The 21825-nt window shown below is 40.8% G+C and overlaps 1 protein-coding gene across 1 annotated transcript in view; it reads right to left on the bottom strand.

Moving 5' to 3' along the window:
• akna (AT-hook transcription factor) overlaps nt 1–21825 on the bottom strand; it is a 35467-nt gene that overhangs the window by 10837 nt on the left and 2805 nt on the right. The window contains exons 3-15 of the mRNA XM_055153229.1: nt 16493–16819; nt 13738–14299; nt 9357–9651; nt 6529–6603; nt 5341–5509; nt 4739–4830; nt 4490–4549; nt 4278–4396; nt 4023–4195; nt 3437–3528; nt 3248–3307; nt 2889–2998; nt 919–1132 (exon numbers count right to left, since the gene is read on the bottom strand). Coding sequence (XP_055009204.1) covers nt 919–1132; nt 2889–2998; nt 3248–3307; nt 3437–3528; nt 4023–4195; nt 4278–4396; nt 4490–4549; nt 4739–4830; nt 5341–5509; nt 6529–6603; nt 9357–9651; nt 13738–14299; nt 16493–16742 — 2271 coding nt within the window. The 5' untranslated portion in view covers nt 16743–16819. The remainder of the gene's footprint in view (nt 1–918; nt 1133–2888; nt 2999–3247; nt 3308–3436; nt 3529–4022; nt 4196–4277; nt 4397–4489; nt 4550–4738; nt 4831–5340; nt 5510–6528; nt 6604–9356; nt 9652–13737; nt 14300–16492; nt 16820–21825) is intronic.

Genomic DNA, 21825 nt, shown 5'->3' with positions numbered 1-21825 from the left:
AGACCAACCTTAATTAACTTACGGTGTTGAACAGCGCTAACCTAAGCTCAGTAAAAAGTCGCATTTGAATACATTCAACATTAAACTGAAGACACAGAAATCCAAATTAACCATATTTGTTACACTGTGTATGTAATGTAGCAGAATAAATGGCATTAAAAACTAATCAGAATGTTTACTTAAGTATAATGTAGGGGTGGGCAATATCTTGATGTTTAAAATATACTGAGATATTATTTAAACACAAAATGGATTCTGACATGTATATATCGATATAATGCTTATATGTAATTCTGTTTTTGCTGCTTCACTTCTTTGCCTTCTCTGTGCTCGCCCCCCCCCTCCTCGATTTTGTGACCCCTCCCCTCTCATTCAACACGGTGGCGCCCACAACCAGCCACTGAATGCACAAAGCTGGTGCCAAGAAAAGCTTATTTTAATGAATAATCTGCTGCAGTGTAGAACTTGTACAATAGTGTTTGGACGCGTTTGGTTTGATCTGTGGATTGTGGGATAACTCATAGCTCCTTACCACCGCGGGTTAGGAACATGGATCTATTCAAATAAAGAACCTCCTGGGCTTTCTGTGGGAGCTCATGGTTCTGGTTATCATATGGTTAACAGAGTTAATGCAAAGATGAGCTTGAGTTGAATTAGTGGAATTTGGCATATTTGCTTTTGCAGTAGTTTTTGGGGGGTTATTTTGTTATGTACAGATATTGAGATATATTTTTTGCTCCATATCACCCAGCCCTAGTATAACACATTGCCTGGTGCAGTGATCACCAGATTCACTGATGGCAGAATGAAGTTTTAGATGTTGTGAGAGTGGAGCATGTCGCTTTACATGTATGTGTGTCAAATACAGGATCACACACAGAGTTTCAAAATAATGATTTAAAAACTCTGGCACTGTACCTGTGTCTGTTCCACTCCAGACTGGGAAAAATACTGACACTGTGTTTGCAGAGATATTAGGGGCGTGGCTTGGTGAGTTGGCGTGGCTTGGTGAGTGGGCGTGGCTTGGTGAGTGGGCGTGGCTTGGTGAGTGGGCGTGGCAAGGCTCTGGACAAAGAGCTTGTGTAGCTGGTTTATCCGCAGAGCGATTTGCTGGATCAGACTGTACAGCTCCCTGAGGTCACAACAAACACAATACAACATTTACAACCTGTACTGATTTTAAAAGTACAAATAGTGATGTTATTTTTTTTAGTGCTGTCATGTGATTAAAAAAATTGAGAGATTAATTAATTATGATCTGTAATTAATTAATCTAATTAATCTCATTTTAATCTCATCTAAAAATTGCTGAGAAAAACTTCAATTTGAGGTATTTTCATTTAAATTCATTATTACATTATTGTGGCAGATCAAAAGACTGATATAGAACAAAAAAAGTGACTTTATAAAGTCATTTATTGTTTAACAAATCTCTCCAAATTGGCTGTTGAGCCCAAGACTCCATGAATAAGAAACTGTTTGCTGTAAAGTAGCAAAGACGAGGAAATCTGAACATAATAACTTTTGTCTACTTAAAGACAATAAAAAGTCCAGTCTTTCCTTAACCATATTAAAAATATTATTGATAGAGAAATGCTTTATATATGAGATCACTGGTTTTAGTCCTTGTTTTAGTCCTGGTTTAGACCTGCTTTAGTCCTACTTTAGTCTTAGTTTAGTCCTGGAATGGATTAATCCTGGTTTTAGTCCTGGTGTTAGTTCTGGTTTAGTTCTGGTTTAGTCCTGGTTTAGACCTGGTTTTAGTTCTGGTTTTAGTTCTGGTTTAGTCCTGGTTTAGTCTTGGTTTAGTCCTGGTTTAGTCCTGGTTTTAGTTCTGGTTTTAGTTCTGGTTTAGTCTTGGTTTAGTCCTGGTTTAGACCTGGTTTTAGTTCTGGTTTTAGTTCTGGTTTAGTTCTGGTTTAGTCCTGGTTTAGTCCTGGTTTAGACCTGGTTTAGTCCTGGTTTAGTCCTGGTTTAGACCTGGTTTTAGTTCTGGTTTTAGTTCTGGTTTTAGTTCTGGTTTAGTCCTGGTTTAGACCTGGTTTAGTCCTGGTTTAATCCTGGTTTAGACCTGGTTTTAGTTCTGGTTTTAGTTCTGGTTTTAGTTTTGGTTTAGTTCTGGTTTAGTCCTGGTTTAGTCCTGGACTGGATTAGTCCTGGTTTTAGTCTTGGTGTTAGAGTTCTGGTTTAGAGGCGCACAGGAGGAAGCGCGGTTTACGCAGAGTACGCGAGAAAACACGATCCACATGCGGCTCACGGGAGCACGTCGGTGTCCGCGCAGTAACTACGGAAAGAAACGTGGTCCGCGCGTTCTCAGGTTGATGACGATGATGAAGGTGTGTGTGTGTTTGTGTGTGTTTGTGTACGTGTCCCCTCATGTGGCAGGTCACTATAGGACAGTAGTGCAGACATCATGAGTCTATGCAGGTTGTTTTCACCAGTGACATTTAAGTTGTAGGCGATATTATATTTGTTATTTTCTTTTATATTTTACGTCGGGAGAATAATTTCCAAGACACGAATGTGGTTTTACCTGAGCACTGCTGCCTCTGTTCTACTGGCTCTTCGACCTCGTCCATTGTGCGACTGACGCCGCCAACGTTACCATAACGTTTACATCGCTCTTACTGCGCGCGTTTTGTGTGGGTTTCCGGCAATGAGTGGAATTACCGAAATAAAAAAATTTATAAATGTGTTTTTGTGTGTGTGTGTTGTTGTCCCAGCAACACATAAAAACAGATTTTATAATAAAGCAAATCGCATACAGAAACAGTAAAGTTAGAGATTAAAAATGAGATTAACGCGATTAAAAAACATAACGTGCTAAATATGACTGTAATTAATTAATCGCAATTAACGCGATAATTTGACACCCCTAATTTTTTTACCTCTGAGGGTCAAAGCGGCCCGTCTCCTCACCCTGCCTCTGCCCTCGCTCGTGTTCTGTCTCTGCAGACTGGTACCTCCTCTCTAAAGAGGCCATCCTCTGAAGGAGCTCCTGCATAAGATGAAGATGAGGAGACACATCAAGGACGATCAACAAAGTCATATGACTAAACAGGCCAATGAATAAACTTGTTTTAATATCTGAATCTGAATCTCAGTGGAACTTTCCTGGTTGAAAGAATAAAAAATACACATAATACCCGTAAATCTTTGTATTCATCATTATACTCTAACATATACAAAATACTTCAAAGCTTAGTAAAAATTAGCTTTAGACAAATGTATGGTGCCTCCTCCTCACCTTTATCTGGTGCTGTGTTTGGTGTTTTCCGTCTCGTATCGTTTCCTCAAAGGCCACCACCTACAGGACAAACACGTGTATTACATGTGTCCAGGATGGGCATACACAGGTGTACTTAGTCTAACCCTCTGTTTCCTCCCTCCCACTCTACCTCTTTCTATCACCCTCCCTCTCTTACCCCCCTCTCACCTTGGGCAGTAAGGCCAGAGCCTGCTGGAACAGTCTGTCTGCCACACTTGAGCAGTTCCTCTCAGAGGAGCTTATGGAGGGTGGAGAGTTACCTAGAGAGAAACAACATTTGTAAGAACAGTTCTCAGGGTTCATGGAGATGTCATACATCCATTCACAAACAATAGAAAGGGCTTATAGACTTTTTAAAGGTGCAATTTTTTTTTGGTGGAGGGACAATTGGTGCTTTCAAGGAAATTGGTCACTGGTATTTTTCCCGCCTTATGAACTAGGAGATGATCAGGACTCCCACCTCACATATGGATTCAACTGTGATGTATTACAGCAATGATAATCACCACAAACAGTGGATCTGAGATTTCAATAATATTTGTATACAATATTCTCTGACTTAATATGCATAGGCAATATATTAAGTGACATTTATATTTCTTTAGCCTACAGTTGAGCATTAGTGTTTACGGCAGCTCTGAGGTTCGTAATGGAAAATGACCTGCTTTCCTGTTTCCTGGAGCACAGCAAAAGTTTTGCATTTTTTATAAAAATGTATGCATTGCACTGGAAAATCTCCCATAACCAGACTCACTGTAGAGCGGGAGTTCCGTTGCAGTGTGGATGGGAGGGGGCGGGGTCTGAACAGGTGGAGGGGGTGTGGTTTGGTGGATGGGCGGAGCCAGGCTGTGTGATTGCTTCTGTTGAACCTGCTCCTTCAGCTTGTCCATTTGTACACCACACTGGAAGATCAGACTGTCCAGCTCTCTGAAAATCAAACAAACACAATCTCAACGAGAGTTTTCAACTAAATTTGAGAGTAAGTTATGTTTTTTGTATTTTGTATTACCGCTGAGGGTCAAAGCTGTCTGTCTGCACACCCTGCCTCTCAAGTCTCTTGTGCTCTTTATTAGCTGACATGTAGTTTTTCTCCATGTTTTCCAACTTTTGAAGGAGCTCATGGACAACCTGAAGAAAAAGGAGGAGTGCTAAAAATCATGAAAATGTCCAAACCTTTGGCTGGTCGTGTCTGATAAGAAATGTTGAAGGATCAGTGTTTACCTCCATCTGCTGCTCCGTTTGTCCCTCGCTCCTCTGTAGACTCTCCTCAAAGGCCTCCACCTAAACACGGCTCAGCTTCAGCTTCACTGCTCCCAGACAGGACATGTGTATTTGTGTGTGTGTGTGTGTGTGTGGACATGACGTGTGTTTTGTTTCTGTGGGTGTAGACATGAGGTGTGTGTTTTGTGTGTGTGTGTGTGTGGACATGCCGTGTGTGTTGTGAGTGTGGAGGGGTTTGACGTCACTTACATGTTGGAGAAAGCCCTGCGCCTGCTGATACAATGTGCCTAACATGTCTGAGGCACTTCCCATTGAGGAATATGTGGAAGATGGAGGACTCCCTGTATGAGAAATAAAACATACAAGGATTCATTTTAACAAGTACTACACGTCAGACAGAAATACTTTGGAGCTGATGTCATCAGTATGTTCTTTCCTTCCCTTCTCTATCTTAGATCAGATACAAAAGCGTATAAAGCCAGTGTCTCACTGTGCACTGGTGTAAACAAGAGCACGAGAGTCACATGACGTGACTATGGGGGTGTGTTCAGGAGCAGTACGGCATTACAGACACACACAAATGACTCTTCTGATAAAAAATGATGCGGCACCACATATCAGGGCATTTATCTGTCTGTAAATTGGATTAAATGAACATAATGTAGTCTAAGCTTAATAACAAGGTATAACATGCTGACATGGACTATTGATCTATATTGGCTCGATTTAGGCTGATAGCCGATATGTCTCCAAGGGCCCATATCGGGCAAGGAGCAAAGCTGTTCAAAGGAGAAGCACCAGTATCTCTACTGCAGCTTCCCTGTAAGTTAGAGATTTGTGAGTATACATACCGTGCTGTGGCTGTGCTCCGGTGTGCGGGGTGGAGGAGGAGGGGCAGGAGGGGCTGACCTCTGCCCTCTGGGGACAGGGGATGTGTAGGGTCAAAGGTCGGGAGGCGTGTGTCCTGAGGCCTGAGTGCAGATGCAGTCCGGGTTTAGGAGGACCTGGATATAAGTTCACCTGAAACAAAACATAAAAACACATCCAGTCACATTTACTAGAACATGAAATCAGAGTTACAGGTGAAATCACAGGTTGGGATTTAGGTTGTTCTCGGACAAGATATGAAGCCGGCATAAGTTCAGCCTGGAAGACTTAACTTCGCTCCTGTCTAACTCAACTCCTCTCCAGAGTTTACCTGCTCCTCAGCCTTCATCACCTCACTCCAATTACTCCTCCACGCTGCTCACCGCACCTCCCCCTCATCCAATCAGCACCCAGTCTGCTCAATTTAAACCCCATCTCATCTTCACTCTTCACACTCCACCTCCTCCCATTATCTCATCATCCCCTTCTCTCTCTCCCTGATGAGTAGGCCTGTAGTGATTGAATCAATGAATCATTTGTGTCTTATGACCAAAATGTGTATTAGGCCACTAATCATAGATGATAAGGATTTCTCTGGGACAACAGCAGAAGTGAGTGAGAGAGTGAGCTGAAGATTTGGCATTTTATGGTATTTGATTCATGATCCATAAATTTAATCTGTCTTTATAGTACTTTTTTCTGCATTAAAAGTAGTTGCATGTACTCCTGTGCAGATGTAGTCTTGTCAGTGCACTTTTGGTCACACACACAGAGGTACAGAATAGTTTTGAGAGCTTTTGCCATGCCCCTTTTTAGGCGCCTTATCGATTTGCTGGACATGTCTCTAGAATTTCTTTAATCAACTACAGATTTAGTAGTATTTAGACTTTTCTTGAATATCAAAATCAACTTCAATTTTCAGATGAGTAGCAAAGAGACGTGTTGTTGCAGTCCTGTATTACATATTGTCAACAGCTGTGAAATATGAACTGAAATAATCGCAAAAGTTTTAGTTCACTCTGAAAATAAATTTAAAAGAACACGATTCATCACGCTCAAAGACGGCTCGCTGTAAACATTGTGAGACAGATGTAAAGTTAAGAGAAGAGTAGAGCTGAATCCAAACGCCTTCAATCAAACACAGAGACTGTAAAGAAACGAGTGGAGAGCACCTTTCCCTCCAGACGCAGACGGTCAATCGTGTTCGCTGCCTCAGCACACTTCAGCCTCAGACGATTGTTTTCCTCCTGCACAGAGAGAGAGAGGGAAGAAGGAGAGAGGAAAGAGAGGGAGAAAGGGATAGAGAGAGTAAGAGGGAGAGAATTAATGACATGTTTTCAAAGTAGATCCACAAGAGGACAAAAATAATTCTTTGGCCCACTTTAATAAATGTTCACTTTAAAATGATTCTTGTTTCAAATTCATATTAAAGTATTTGAATCATGATTTTGTCATCTAGGTAACAGGATATTGACACAAGTACCACATTTATGATACCACTTTATTAGTTTGAAAGAATTTTGCCTTTCTGCCACTGACTGGAGTGTTTTTTGTGATGGATTTAAAATAGGGAATTCTGAATCAAGGGTCTTACCTGAGTGATGCCCTGTATCATTTTTTTATGCAATACAACCAAATAGTTAAGGAATTATGGCCCAAAAAAGATCCAGATAATATGGAAAACTGGATACCCACATTACCCAGTATCTATGCTCTAATGAACATGAATGAAAAAGTTTTAACACTTTGGGTAAAGCAAGAAAAATCTATATATCTGCTGCAAAAGCCTAAAAGCAATTGCTACAAAATTGCTCTCAAATGTCAACTGGGTAACACTGATTTTATAATGGAGTCTATAGGAACTGTTACCCAGTTGACATTTTGTTAAATCAAACTCATTTTGGTCCGGGGGTTGTATCCAACCTACTGTGATCCCAAAGGGGCCGGATCAGAAAACTCATGACACATAAACCCCAAAAATAACAATAAGTTCAAATGTTTGTGCAGAGAAACACCAATCTATTACAGAAATCTTTTTTAATTGATGAACTCTTTCTTTTACAAAATATTATGATATTATGAACAACCTGAAACTTTAAGAAAAATGCAATTTCAACACAATGTTTTAACATTAACTTGTATGTAAATAGGAATAAGTAAATTTTTCTTGGAAAATCCTGCACTCGGCTCCACTTTTCTCATGTTGGACATTTTGCTGATGAGGGTGTCATGGTCAACAGACAAAACGATTGTCCTTTAAGAGCGTTTGGAAAGAGACAAGTCTTCATTTGTGCTGCTCTGGTGGGAGGGGCCACGCACAGAGACGCTGGAGACGCTGCTGTGATAAGCACCGCAGAAAATTAACAAGATTTTAATAGAAAATATAATTAAAATATTTTAGCAGAAAATCAGCCCAGGGCCAGATTAAAGGTTTTGGAGGGTCGGATCCAGCCCCCGGGCCATATGTTTGACACCCCTGTTCTAGATCTTAGAGTATCCTTACATTATCATGACCTATTTCTGTAATTAAGCTCATTACATTTCTGTTAGCAAACATGAAATCTAATGTAATTCTACCAAAATATGGGCATTATCCATAAGGGGCATGTCTTATCCAGTTCTTATTATAGATCCATGATTCTATCAGAGAACTTAATTAAATTGGAGAAAATATCACTGTAGAAAGGCTGTGTCTTCACTGTGGTGTTGAGGTTGTGATTTTAGAGTGAACCATTGCAGTTTTATAAAGGATTATCCAAGACTTTACCCACTTAACAATATGTTTGCTTCAAGGAAATAATTATACAATTGATAAATACAACCAGTGGACAAGAAATGCACCTCTAATTATAGAATCACCCACAGGTCAAGTATTGAAACAGCTACTGCAGTCTAAGCACCAAACTGTCACCATTAATTCAACTCATTCAATACAGCACTCTCACTCAGGTCTTTCATGTGAGTAGTATAGTATAGTATAGTATAGTACAGTATAGTACAGTATAGTACAGTATAGTACAGTATAGTAGAGTACAGTAGAGTATAGTGTAGTATAGTATAGTACAGTATAGTATAGTACAGTATAGTATAGTATAGTACAGTACAGTATAGTACAGTATAGTATAGTACAGTATAGTACAGTAGAGTATAGTGTAGTACAGTATAGTACAGTATAGTATAGTACAGTATAGTATAGTACAGTATAGTATAGTTCAGTATAGTATAGTATAGTATAGTATAGTACAATATAGTATAGTATTGTGCATTTTTTTGGGTCGCCTTGTCACGATCTGCAGGTGATCTGCTGTGATATACATATACATCTCCGTGCACCCCTGGCAGCACCGCCTTGCCTAACCAATTTTCTGTGGGAAACACTGATTACTGTTTTACCTCATTTAAAACTTTAGTAACATATTTTTCAGACTATGAGGCACCCTTCATTTTCTCAAAAATCGACAGTGCATCTTATAATCCGGTGCCTTATGTATTAATTCTGGTTGTGTTTATTGACCTCAAACCGATTTTCACACATATTCCACTGAGTCGTGTTCTTTAGCCCGACAGAAGCTGAACTGCATCAGCACACAAGGAAAGAGCTGTTTTTTCAGCATTTATAGTTTATGCAAATGAGCCATGTGGTTTTAAGTTTTGTTTCTGTAAAACGTAAATGAATGTGCGCAAAGCTGCATTAAACACATTATTACTCAATCTATATTTGAGTCATCCTCGTAGAAAAAAAAAAAAGTCTCAAGTCTCTAATGTGGTCCATTTGTTTGGCTTAATGCGCCTTATAATCCAGTGCACCTTCTAGTCTGAAAAATACAGTAATACTAATTGTTCAGTCAACAATAAAATATCCACATTAATTGTTCAATAATGGTCACAAATGTATGTTGTCATTTATGAATAATGTCTATGGACTTGGATCGCAATTAATTGTGATTTTTAAAATATGGGTCCCCAGAAAGACAGTTTGGGAAACACTGATGTAGTGTACCTGCAGCTCATGGACCAGAACTATGGCGTGCTGCTTGGACCTGAAGTCTGGGGGGAGGATGGAGAGCGCCTCCAGAATGTGCTCCTCCTCCTCCTGCTCTCCTCCATCTGCAGAACTGAAAAGGACTTCAGTCACAATGTCTGCCGGGGACATGTACACCAGGGGGCGGTCTGGGGACGCAGAGTCACTCCTCAGCATGTGCTGGCTCTGTGGAGGGGTGTAGCCATCTTTGGGGAAGTGAATCCTGGGCTCCACTTTAGACAAGTCCGGCCTACGCACTATCGGAAACCCCGAGCTGGGAAAGAACAAGAGTGTGAGTGGAAGTATTTAGTGGAAGTAGAAGTATTCAGTTACTTTCTTGAGAGGATTTGTGCTTGAGAATGCGATTTTTAAATATTATATTTTGGTAATACTTGTATATTATAATTAGGACCGGGCATGTTAATGCGTTAATTTTGCGTTGACTAATAAATTCATTATCGCTGACAATAATTTTTCTCCCCTTAACGCAGTTTTTATTTATTTATTTTTTATTGTAAACATCTGTTGCTCACTGGCTTTTATTTTGAAAAAGTCCTTCACAAGTGAGCTTGGAATGTTGCTTAATGCTGCGGTGCTCAGAGAAAACAGAGAAAGAAAAGAGAGAAAGAAAGAGGGATTAACAAATATGGAGAAGGATAAGGAACTTTTAAATGGCCATTTTCATTTTAAAGTTCTTCCAGATGGTGCAGTCGACACAGACAAAGTCATTTGTAACACTGCAGTGATGAATTGTCTTATCACCAGAGTTTCACAAGTCTGAAATATCACCGAAATGCAACACACTCTGTTGATGCCAGTCATTCACTAAAACAAGTGGAGGCTTCGGCCGAACACGTAAGAGGCAACATGTCAGACGTGGCTTCGCACATCATCACGCACAGCGTCTCACTTTTCTTCCATGAGAAGCCAGTGCCAGCGATCACATTCTTAATAATAATAATAATAATAAATATAGCCGCAAGCGGCGATGATCGGCCCTCGCTCGAGCCTACGCCGCGCCCACGCCACGCAGAGCCCTGCACATGTCGTGCCCCATGAATGCACCTTACCCCTTGATCTAACTCCTAAATTCACCCTAACCCCTAACACGAACCCCTAAACCTACCTGAACTCCTACCTGTAGCCCTAACCCTAGGCCTAAAATTAACCCTAGCCCTAACCCAAACCCAAAACCGAACCCTAGCCCTAATCCGAATTCCAAACCCTAGCCATACCTCGAACCTAACCCTAACCCCTAATCTTAACCGAACCCTACCCCTTTTTCCTCAATTTCTGTATGTATTGAGATTTTTTTAAAAATCCAAGATGGCGGACTTCTGTTTTGGCAGGGGGGCGTGGTCACAATATACTTTTTTGTTCCTATTCTCATGATGCATCTGTGTACCAAATTTGGTTTGGCTACACCAAAGTTTTTGTTGGGCGTCCTATTGGCGAGGACAGATGTTTGGCCTGTTGCCATGGCAACACGATGGGAAATGGCATGGGGGCTTCTTTGACTTTTTTGATCAAGACCATGTCATGAATGTGTGTACCAATTTTTGTATGTCTACGACAAAATAAAATTTTATTGTTCCATACAATTTCCCTAGGGGGCACTATTGCATCCATTTTACATTTTATTATATAAATCTGTTCAGGGTCGGGGTGTCCACCAACGATTAAAGTTTGAGTGAAATCAGCCAAAGTTTGTGCAAATTATCAGGCGTTGAAATTTGATGGCGAGCCACAAAAACGACCCAGTAATTTGCCTTGTTGCCACGGCAACACCGTTTGACCTTTTAAAAAGCTTTTAACAACTTTTAATGTCCCACTTGTCTAGATGATACAGAATGATTCTGGTGAGTCTGGGTCAAACACCCTAGGACGAGTTCGTTCAAATACGGGGACAGAAAATTGTCCCTTCGGCGCCAGGTTGCACGTTTGATTAAATATGGCGGACTTCCTGTTGGTTGCCTAGTAACCGCGTAATATACTATTTTTGTTCTTATTCCCATGGTGCATCTGTGTACCAAATTTGGTTTGGTTACACCAAACTTTTTGTCGGGCGTCCTATTGGCGAGGACCGATGTTTGGCTTGTTGCCATGGAAACACAAAAGGAAATGGCATGGGGGCGTCATTGACTTTTTTGATCAAGACCATGTCACGAATGTGTGCGCCAAATATTGTATGCTTACGAAAAAGTAAATTTTTGCACTTCCATGCAATCTCCCTAGGGGGCGCTATTGCACCCATTTGAGATTTTCTTATATGAATCTGTTTAGGGTCGGGGTGTCAATCAACGATTAAAGTTTGAGTGAAATCGGCCAAAGTTTGTGCGAATTATCGCTCGTCGAATTTGGTGGCGAGCCGCAAAAACGAACGCAAAATTTGCACCATTGCCACGACAACACCATCGAACGCTCTAGGACGAGTTCGTTCAAATGTGAGGACAGGAAATTGCGTCCTCGGCGCCGAGTTGCTCGATCAGTCCAATATGGCCGACTTCCTGTTGGTTCCCTAGCAACCGCGTAATATATTTTTTTGTTTGGAACGACCAGACCTATCCACCACCCGAATTTCGTTTGTCTACGACAAAGTTGATTTTTCAGGTATAGCCATAGGCGCAATGTATTTTGATTTTGCAGGGGGCGCTGTCGAGCCATTTTTTTGAGTTTTTTGATGTGGACTATTTGTAAATTCCTATTTTGGCGATCTTGAATTTTGTGCAAAATTTCGTGAGTTTTCGTCGGCGGGAAGTGTGTGAACTGTGCAAAAGTGGTTAGAAAAAAAAAAAAATAATAATAATAATAAGAAAAACCAGAACAATAACAATATAGTGCCACCTATGGTGGCACATATATATATCATTGGAAAGGGCTCGCGTCCAGTAACGCACCCATGGGGTTCATTGTCACTGAACTCGCCACACATGGCGCTCAAACTTAAAAAGAAACTCCAGAACAATAACAATATAGGGCCACCTATGGTGGCGCATATATATATATATATATATATATATATATATATATATATATATATATATATATATATATATATATCAGTGGAAAGGGGGCGTGTCCAGTAACGCACCCGGGCGGGCTATTGTCAATAACGAGCGCGTTGCGCTCGTCATTGACCTCTTCGATTACTCACATACCCAATGCATGTTTTTGGCGTTTACGAGAGTTAACGATTACAATTATGCTGCTGACGTGGCACTGGGCAATGCCAGTCTGTACTATTGGATGCCAAGTGCGCCCTACATTTTGGGGTGAACGATTACAATTATGCCGCTGATGCGGCCCACGGGCAATGCCACCGTGCCATGTCAGCGGGCACCAGTCACTGACATGTGAGTGTGAGTGTGTGTTTGGAAAGGGGAGAGCGCTTTGTGCTTCGCACTGCTGAACAGTAACAATAGGCCCTACGCCACCCATGGCGCTCGGGCCTAATAATAATATTCTTGTATGCCTTAGCAACTGGCTTTGTTCAGAAAAGTAAAGTTTCTGGTGACTGTTTTTGACTAAGATTCTCATTTTTATATTAAACAGGAAACATTAAAGCCCTGGCAGTAGCAAGACATTTCAGTTTTGTATTTGGTTTGATTTGTTTTTGTTTTTTTTCAGATGAGATTTACGCTGAATACTTTATTTTACTGCTGCTGATCACATGCACTTTACTTTTGAATTCAATTTATTAAGTCAAATTCTAGGAACTGACAAACTGCACTGAAATTGGTTCTTTTTGTTGAGTAAGATTCTGCAAAGGAAGAAGTATAAACACGGACTTTACAGACTAGTGTAGAAATGCTGTTTTCATAACACATGTGGCACTTTAATTTACATTTCCAATAAAAGTGAGCTATACGCTACTTTTGAATGCATTCATTGGTTTTGTGTATAACATGTGATTAATCATGATTTATCACAAGAACTCATGCAATTAATGCGATTAATGTTTTTATTTTTGCCCAACCCTAATTATAATACACTCGCATGTATGAATCACTCTAAATATAAGATGTGGATTAAGTTCATGATAAGGGTAAAATAATGGATAATATGTTTCCTTTAAATCATTAGTCCAAAAACACCAGCTTCACCATGTTCTCTACAAGACATTAGTGTTAGTATTTGGGCAATACAAACTTCAGTAAGCATTGACAGAAAGTTACCGAAGATCTGCTGGCCTCATATCCTTGTGTAAAGTGATAATTAAGCACAAAAATATAGAAATATTGATATCATGATACTAAATATGATGACAGAGTATTGTTAAAGTGGGCTGTTTTATCCATATCACCATGGCAACCTCCTGATCATTGGTGATAGTGGTGATGTTGGAAGTCTTGTGCATTACCTGAACAGAGCAACCTTCTTCTGTCTCGTGCGCGCCCTCCCCTCTCTCTCTGGACTTGGTTTGGTCTGACAGCTGGAGTTTGGAGGTAGATTTGTAGTGCTCAACCGCGTCCCCTGGGTGGCGCTCCTCTTCTCCCTGGTCACGCACACCTCCACCGGGATCTTCCTGACAGCGTCGTGCTCTGTTAAAGCCCTTGTTTCAGTCCCTGGATTATAGGATTCGTGATTTGGCTCTTGGGGTCGAGGGCTGGTCTCTGGACTGGTCTCTGGAGTGGAACTTTGTGGCCAGTGGATTTCGGGGAAGATTTCTTCGAGAATGCCTGGGCTGGAGGCTAGTTCTTCTGGGGTGATGAGGAGGGGCAGGCTGGGTGCTCTGGAGTGGGCGAAGGGCTGGTTAGGGGGTGTTTCTGTGGGGACTTGGGGGGTCCCTTGGGGGGTTTCATCGTCATTCAGACATTTGGTAGGGGTGTGGCAGCAGTCCTCAGGTTCGTAGCCCTCCTCATCTGAAACATCCAGGTCAGTGGTCACCATCAGCGGGCTTGAACCGTGATCCAACTCTTCAGCTGGAAGTTACAACAACAGAAATCAACCTAGGGAACTACACATCACCCTAATTACCCTTAAAAGTACTGGATCAAATTTTATAATAAAGTAATTTGTTTAGAAAGATATATGGTCAAAGCTCTGTACCGTCTGCATATTAGGGATGGGCACGATTAGTCGATCACATTCATTTTTAATCAACAAACTGAATGTACGTTGCTCTGCTTATGCTACATAAGATGATGAGGCTGTGTCTGACCCAAACACTGGAGTTGAGTATACCACTCAATGACACTACCACACTTTTCAGTCGTTTCATCACAACAAAAATAAATAAACCAAAATAAATAAAGTGACCAACGTAAATAAAGTGAGTGTTGAATGAAGAGCTGCGCTAAACCTGCACACGTCTGATCTTTGAAAACATGAACCATCTCCAATGCCACACACACACAACAGACTCATCATCTTCATCATCATCCCTCTGTCACAGAGAGAACACTCATATTCCCCTGAGTCGTGTCCATTAGTCCAACAGAAGTTGAACCGCATCAACGCACAAGAAAAAAGCTGTTTTTTTTTTTTTTAGCACTTACAGTTTATGCAAATGTGTCATGTGGTTGAGTTGTAAAACGGAAACAAATGTGCTAAAGCTGCATTAAACACACTATCATCTCAAATGGGCTGATGTGGCTCTAGAGTGGTTATGGTTTATATATTTATTTATGCAGATTAGTAATAGTATTTAGGTTTGTGCGATATCCAAACTTTGATACCGTTAAACCTTCTCAGGATTTTACCTGAGTTTACCGTATTACCCTATTACCAAAATGTTTCAGTACGAGCTACAAAGCTGCACCGCTATACAGTCTATGTGTATGACCTGCAGACGTATAATCTCTGAAAAGTTTCACATGAACCATGTCCAATGCGACACAAACACAGAACAGACTCACCATCAGTCGCGTACCCTCTGTCGCAGAAAGAACACACATAATCCACTGAGTTGTGTCCTTTTTAGTCCGACAGAAGCTGAACCGCGTCAGTGCATAAGGAGCGAGCTGTTTTTATCAGCGCTTTATAGTTTATACAAATGAACCATGTGGTTTTAAGCTTTGTCTCTGTAACACATAAACAAATGTGCGCCTGAAGCCAAAATGCTGCCAAATTGCAGAAATACTAGTATTTTTTTTGGGGGGGGGGGGCAACTCTCTTGCGGCTGGACTTGCCCGTCTTGTCTTGGTCTCCCTTATGAGCGTTACGTGACAACAGAACGAAACTAAACGAACGTCATTTCCACACACAGTTAAAAGAAACATTATAGACACTATTAGTTTTAAATCGTGATAGCAGTAAATTGGAAATACAATCACACATTCATTTGTGCTGAGCAACCAAATTTAGGGATCAATAAATTATAATATTATATTAGGTCCTTATGTGCTGCAGATTTTTTAATTGATGGTAATGAAAGTGATACCGTTGTTACTTTATGATACCACGGGATACTGTAATACTGTATTATCGCCCAACCCTAAAAGTAATAATAATAATGATGATAATTTTAATATCAAAATGATCATCATGATCAATGATTAATAGAAAATCTATCGTTAATTCTTCCAATGATCGATTAAGAAAATTTAATCAAATGCCCATCCCTACTGCATATAATTATGAACTGTTTTTTTATCAGCTGCAAAAGCTGTTAGCATGCTAGTGGTTCCCAACATTACTGTGAATGCAAAACTTTACTCTAGTTTATGAAAGTTATGAAAAGTGCTTTTAAATTCATTACAGTGAATAATTAGGATGCTTGGAATGTACAGAAAGTGAGGAATAAGTTGCTTGCTGGGCTTTAGGTAGAAACCATTCAGATCAGAGAGAGGCATTTTAGTTTTAAACCAACTGGATTTCAGCACTCAATCTGGCAACACAAAAGTGAGACTCAGGTGAGGCTCATTCTGCTTTCTAGTGTAGAACCAAAATATCCTGAGCTATTAAAAAAAGTTGGCCTTGTATCTGGGGACTCAGTTATGTCATGTTTATGGAATTTAAAATCACTCTAATATGAACTAGTCCTATTTAAAATATATATATCTAAGACAGTTCAGATGAATCCCAGGTCCCATCACAAACAATGAATAGTGAATAGAGTGATGTTACTGTGGTCATATTTCTTTAAACATATCATCTGCATTGATAACACTCACTGTCGTCCTCTGCAGCCAGTGGACCGAAGCCTTGTGTATCATTTCCAGCTGCAGCATCTTCACAGCACAGCCCCAGTCCCATCTCATCCTCCCGGAGCCCTATCTGATCCAGGACCCGATCCAGACTCTCACCCACTCTGTGGTCCAGCTCAGAGCAGACATCTCCCTGGTCCTCCTCAGAGCTGCTGAGGGACAGGTTCGCCGGGGCAGGGGTCCAGGTCATGTGCCCGGGCCTCCTGTGTCTGTGCATGCTTCTGCTGCTGTGGTCAGCTCGGGACAGGGGAGGGGCCGAGCTGCATCTCTCCTCTCTCTGGGATCATAGATAGACTAGATGGAGAATGTTACAAAAAGATGTGGCATAGACCATTTCTTTGTGTGCATTATTATCTTCAAAATAATAATAATAATAAAAAATTAAAAAAGGTTTATAACACACTCTACAACTGATACTTTGCAGTGATGTCATGAATGAATGAATGAAGTTTATTTCTGGTTGTTCACATTTTACAAAACAATACATGTTCTATTTGTATAGTACATGTTCTATTTGTATAGTAAATTTGGTAAATTGTTTTTCAAAATAAAACCAAAAATAAGAAAAAAAATACTAATACTAAAACTATTTTCTTCATTATTTGTCTCCAAAACCAAAATGAAAATGCACCGAATACAGACTGATCCCAGAAATGAATCAACAGGTCTAAACCAGGACCAAACCAGGACTGAACCAGAACTAAACCAGGTCTAAATCAGGACTGTTCCTAAGATTGATCCTAGGACTGAACCAAGACTAAACCAGGTCTAAACCAGGTCTAAACCAGAACTGAACCAAGACTGAACCAGGACTGAACAAGGACCGAGTGTCAGGACGGGCCTGGAGGTGCACCCATGAAGACCGTTGGGTGACCACAGGCAAAAGAACCGGCGCAGAGCTCCGCCTCCCAGGGGGATAAGCGCAGCCGTCGCCTGATCGCGCTTTGCGGACACCCTGCTCAGCGGACTCAGGGTCCCGTCTCTCTCAAGTCCAAGATTAGTCCTGGTTTAGTCCTGGTTTAGACCTGGTTCAGTTCGTATTCGGCACAAAAGTTCGACATCACAGTTTAAGTCACAGAAACGGGAAACGACCATTATCTGTTGTTTTTTTTTTTGCCATTTAAACACAATCGAAAACTGAAAAAAAAAATATATATATATATAATAATTTTCTCTTTTTTCATTTTTGGTTTTGGAGACAAATAATGAAGAAAATAGTTCAGTTCAGTAGTTTCATTTTCTTATTTTAAGTTTTATTTTGAAAAACAAATGAACAAATGACACACGGATTAAGCAGCTTCTTTATGTAAGGCCATCCTAACCCATCATCATGCAGGGGGTGTTCTACCTGTATGTTTATGACGGAGTGTTCAGAAGTTGCCATGGTAACACAATGCACACATTAGCAAATACTGCCAAATAAGTTTTAAGACGGTATGAAGGGAAAAAAAAGCACAAAATGGATTTAAAGAGCACATTTTCAGGAGCCTGTGATCAATATGAGCATTCATGGTCCTGTTTAGGAGTTTGATTTTCAGCAAAAGGTTCTCCCTAATCAGATTATGTTAAAAGCCTAATTTTAAAGTCTAATTTGAGAAACAGAGCAGTGCCAACACTACACTATAGCTGCAAAATAAATCTCAATCGAATCAAAATCGCTATTTGAACAGCAAACGCAGTTATTTTTGTCAAAACTAATTCTAAACAAATCCAAATGAGCTGATTTAGTGAGGAGTCTAATGACATGAGTACACAGGATTGATCAGTGAGGGCCTCCCAGTACTGCACACTCACACAAGGTCACACTGAGGCCCCACAGTCGCTCTCCAGGAGCTGCCGTAACCATGGCAACAAAACAACAACAAGAACAAGAGGCTGCAATAAAACAAGACCTAATCTGTAGAGCCGAACACACTTTAAGAGCCCATGCTACTCTGTTTTCTCGAATAATGTAGTTTCCTCATCACAACAGATAATACTCCCTACAACTGTACAACAACTCACTCTTATGAAACAGATAATAATCCCTACAGCTCTACAACAACTCACCCTTATGTAACAGATAATAATCCCTACAGCTCTACAACAACTCACCCTTATGTAACAGATAATACTCCTTACAAGTGTACAACAACTCACCCTTATGTAACAGATAATACTCCCTACAACTGTACGACTCACCCTTATGTAACAGATAATACTCCCTACAACTGTATGACTCACCCTTATGTAACAGATAATACTCCCTACAACTGTACAACAACTCAACTGTTTTCCCTATGACCTCTTGTGCAGAGCTGAGATTTTGTATTACTTATTTTTTATTTTATTTGGACTTGTACATCTACATTTATATAATTATGTCTTATTTGACACCTGTCTCCTGCAATTTTTGCTACTTATTTAGATTTTTTTTTTTACCTTCCAGCATCGCCCTCTATGAAGGATTTTTCAGATTTTGCTTAGGGGCAGAGTAAAGCTTCAGGAGGGTGTTTAATGGATCTTTAATATTCTTCTTCTAATGGATGCCAGGATAAGATGGACACAGCAAACGTAGCTTCTAATAGATAGAACAATAAATAAATGATATGCACAATATTTGCCGGAAAATATCAAATCATTAGTGATGGGCGAATGGAGCCTTGTGAAGCATTTACACCTCAGTCGCAATGGGCCATTATCACGCTTCCGGGTTTTGTGGGCGGGGTTTGTCGAGTTTGTGCACTTCCACTTCTGGTGCAACAACAATGGCTCAAACAATGGCTAGATGTCACTGCTCTTTTCAAATTATGAATTAATCAACACGATCAATGCATATTCTTTGTAAATACTTTGTAATAGCTTTATAATGGGCAAAAGAAGTTACTGGGACCAGTTAAAGCCCACAGCGGGAGCAGGACAAATGTAACATAGACACAAAAAGGAGCAAAAAGTCAGCTTCAAACAGGTGTTCTCGCTCTATCTTTTTTATTTTCTCATAGCATCGTGAAGTCCATTGAAGTCCGAAATATCACGGTGCTTTGTTTTCTCAGAGCACCGAAAGCCTGGTTGAAGTGGACTTTTTTCTCCTTTACGTGCTAGCACTTGTATGCCGATGTTAACTGGCTGAAACTGAGAGGCGAACGTTCTTCCTCTCAGAATACAAATGACATGGGTGAATTTACTTGACCTCATTTAAAAATGAATACTCTTGCTTTTGTTGGGTATGTTGGGTAAACGCCTTATATCCATACACCAAACTGACGTTAGCATAACCTAACCTACCTGTTCTAAAACATAGGCAACCCCTGTCCCTACATACTGTCACTCCGACAGACCCCCGCTCCGACATACTGTAATTTCGACAACCCTCCACCTCGACATGCCCCCATTCCGACACCGATGAACCAGGACTAAACCAGGACTAATCTTGAACGAGCGAGAAAGAGAGAGAACCGCCATCCCGTATTGGAGGGTATTTTCGAGCTCTGTGCTATTAGAGCGCGCAGAGCTTTACGCACGCTGCTCTGGTGGCAGATGCCAGGTTAATGAGTGCGTAAGAGTCCGCAACTTTAAGTGCGCGCACGAGGAGAATGAGAGCTGCAGCCGCCTCTTTATAAATATGAGTTTATAAGGGACTGGCGCATTTCTGGGTCCCTGTGTAAGACGCTCTGTCCTCTATGAACAGGTATAATTCTAATCTTTTAGCCCTTATTCATGAAAATATCCAGATTCCTAAATATTGATCTTTTTAGTGTCTCTATCTGACTGCGAGCCCGGCACCGCTTCTCTCTCGCCACACGCTGAGCTTCACAGGGCATTCTCGTGCGCCCTAGTCTTTGGCGACAGGTAATGAATGTCTCCTGCTCCTGTCCATTCACAAAAATGTCCAAACTGTCACACAATTCAGTTTTTCGTAGTTTCTCTGCTTGGCCGTATCACTGCACCTTGAGCCAAATGCGTGTCACCGCGCGCTTCCACCTGCAGTGTCAGGTAACGCCCCGTAACCTCTTCATTCATAAAGTTCCAAATTCTTACGTATCTGTCCCTTGTAGGCGCGCTGCTTGGCTGCACTCGCAGTACCAGGACCTTTACGCACAGTGGTGCCTTCAACAATAGGATTCTGCCACTCCGACCAAAGGATAAAGAAATGTCGGAGAGTAGGGACGTTTGATAAAAAATGGAAATGCCGCTACTCTGACAATAACGCGTCAATATCGGAGTGATGGTTTGTCGGAACGGCAACTGTAAAGTTATGTTAGCTAGTAACCACTCACCATCATAGTCGTAGGTGAAATTTCAAAAAATAAACTGTGTCCGTTGTCCACTTTGGAGCGGGCTGTGATTGAATGTTGATAAATGAGACGATGTATGTTGGAAAAGGATATTTTCAGTAAATTTATAAGGGATGTAGTCTATGTAAACAACTTCGGTTCATCCATCATGAGTTCAATCAACAGAGTGACAATTCACCGGAAGTAGGCGTGCACAAAGGTCACTGAATGCGGAAGTACTACGTATCAGTGTGATAATAGTCTATTGTCTCAAATGGTTGGACGTGTCTGAGGCCTCGGAGAAACACTGACCTCTAGTGGACAAATTTAACCATTGGCACACAGGTGTCTCAGCATTGATGAAGTGTTGTTAGTGTAAGACAATACTTGTGTGCAGAGCAAACGCCGTACCTAACAACAACAATAATAATGATGATTTAAAATAATATGTAAAGAGCAACATAAATAACATGCTGTAAATAAGAAAATAGGTGATCTTGTTAGGTGGAATTAGATCAAAGTGATCCCAAACCATGGATCACTTTTTTCCACTTGTAGATGCCATCGAAAATGAAACAAATGCCAAAAGTCACCAAAATCACCACTAACGTCACACTACCCAAGATTTTTAAGAAATATTGGTGCATCTTTTATACTGTAGCAGTTTAGCCTTTGTCAAACCACGGAAGTGCGCTGAACACTCTGAAGCACTCTGAACCAATCGCAGAGAAGAACATTCGCTGAGCCAATGAAACGCTTTGATACACTGAAGCGATCGACACGCAGAGAGAAGCAGTAGGGGGAGGGACCGACACTTCCACACTTTGGTCACGTGAGCGGCTACTGCGAGATGAGCTCCGAGGCAGTGCTTCGGAGCAATTTGTTTCAGAAAGAACGAGACGTGCTCCAGAGCTCCGTCTCATTTGTCCATCGCTACAAATCATGTTTCACATCATCACTGACAAAGACAATAAACCTTTCTAACAAAAGTTACAATAATGCGACAATCGTTTATTAAAGGTACACAATGAAGCCTTTTTGGTGCAT

The sequence above is a fragment of the Boleophthalmus pectinirostris genome, unplaced genomic scaffold (genome assembly GCF_026225935.1).
Source record: "Boleophthalmus pectinirostris isolate CB_2022bp ecotype Guang Dong unplaced genomic scaffold, ASM2622593v1 HiC_scaffold_18, whole genome shotgun sequence".
Lineage (NCBI taxonomy): Eukaryota > Metazoa > Chordata > Actinopteri > Gobiiformes > Gobiidae > Boleophthalmus > Boleophthalmus pectinirostris.
Note: the sequence above shows the minus strand (reverse complement) of the source record. Positions and strands in the feature narration are given on the sequence as shown.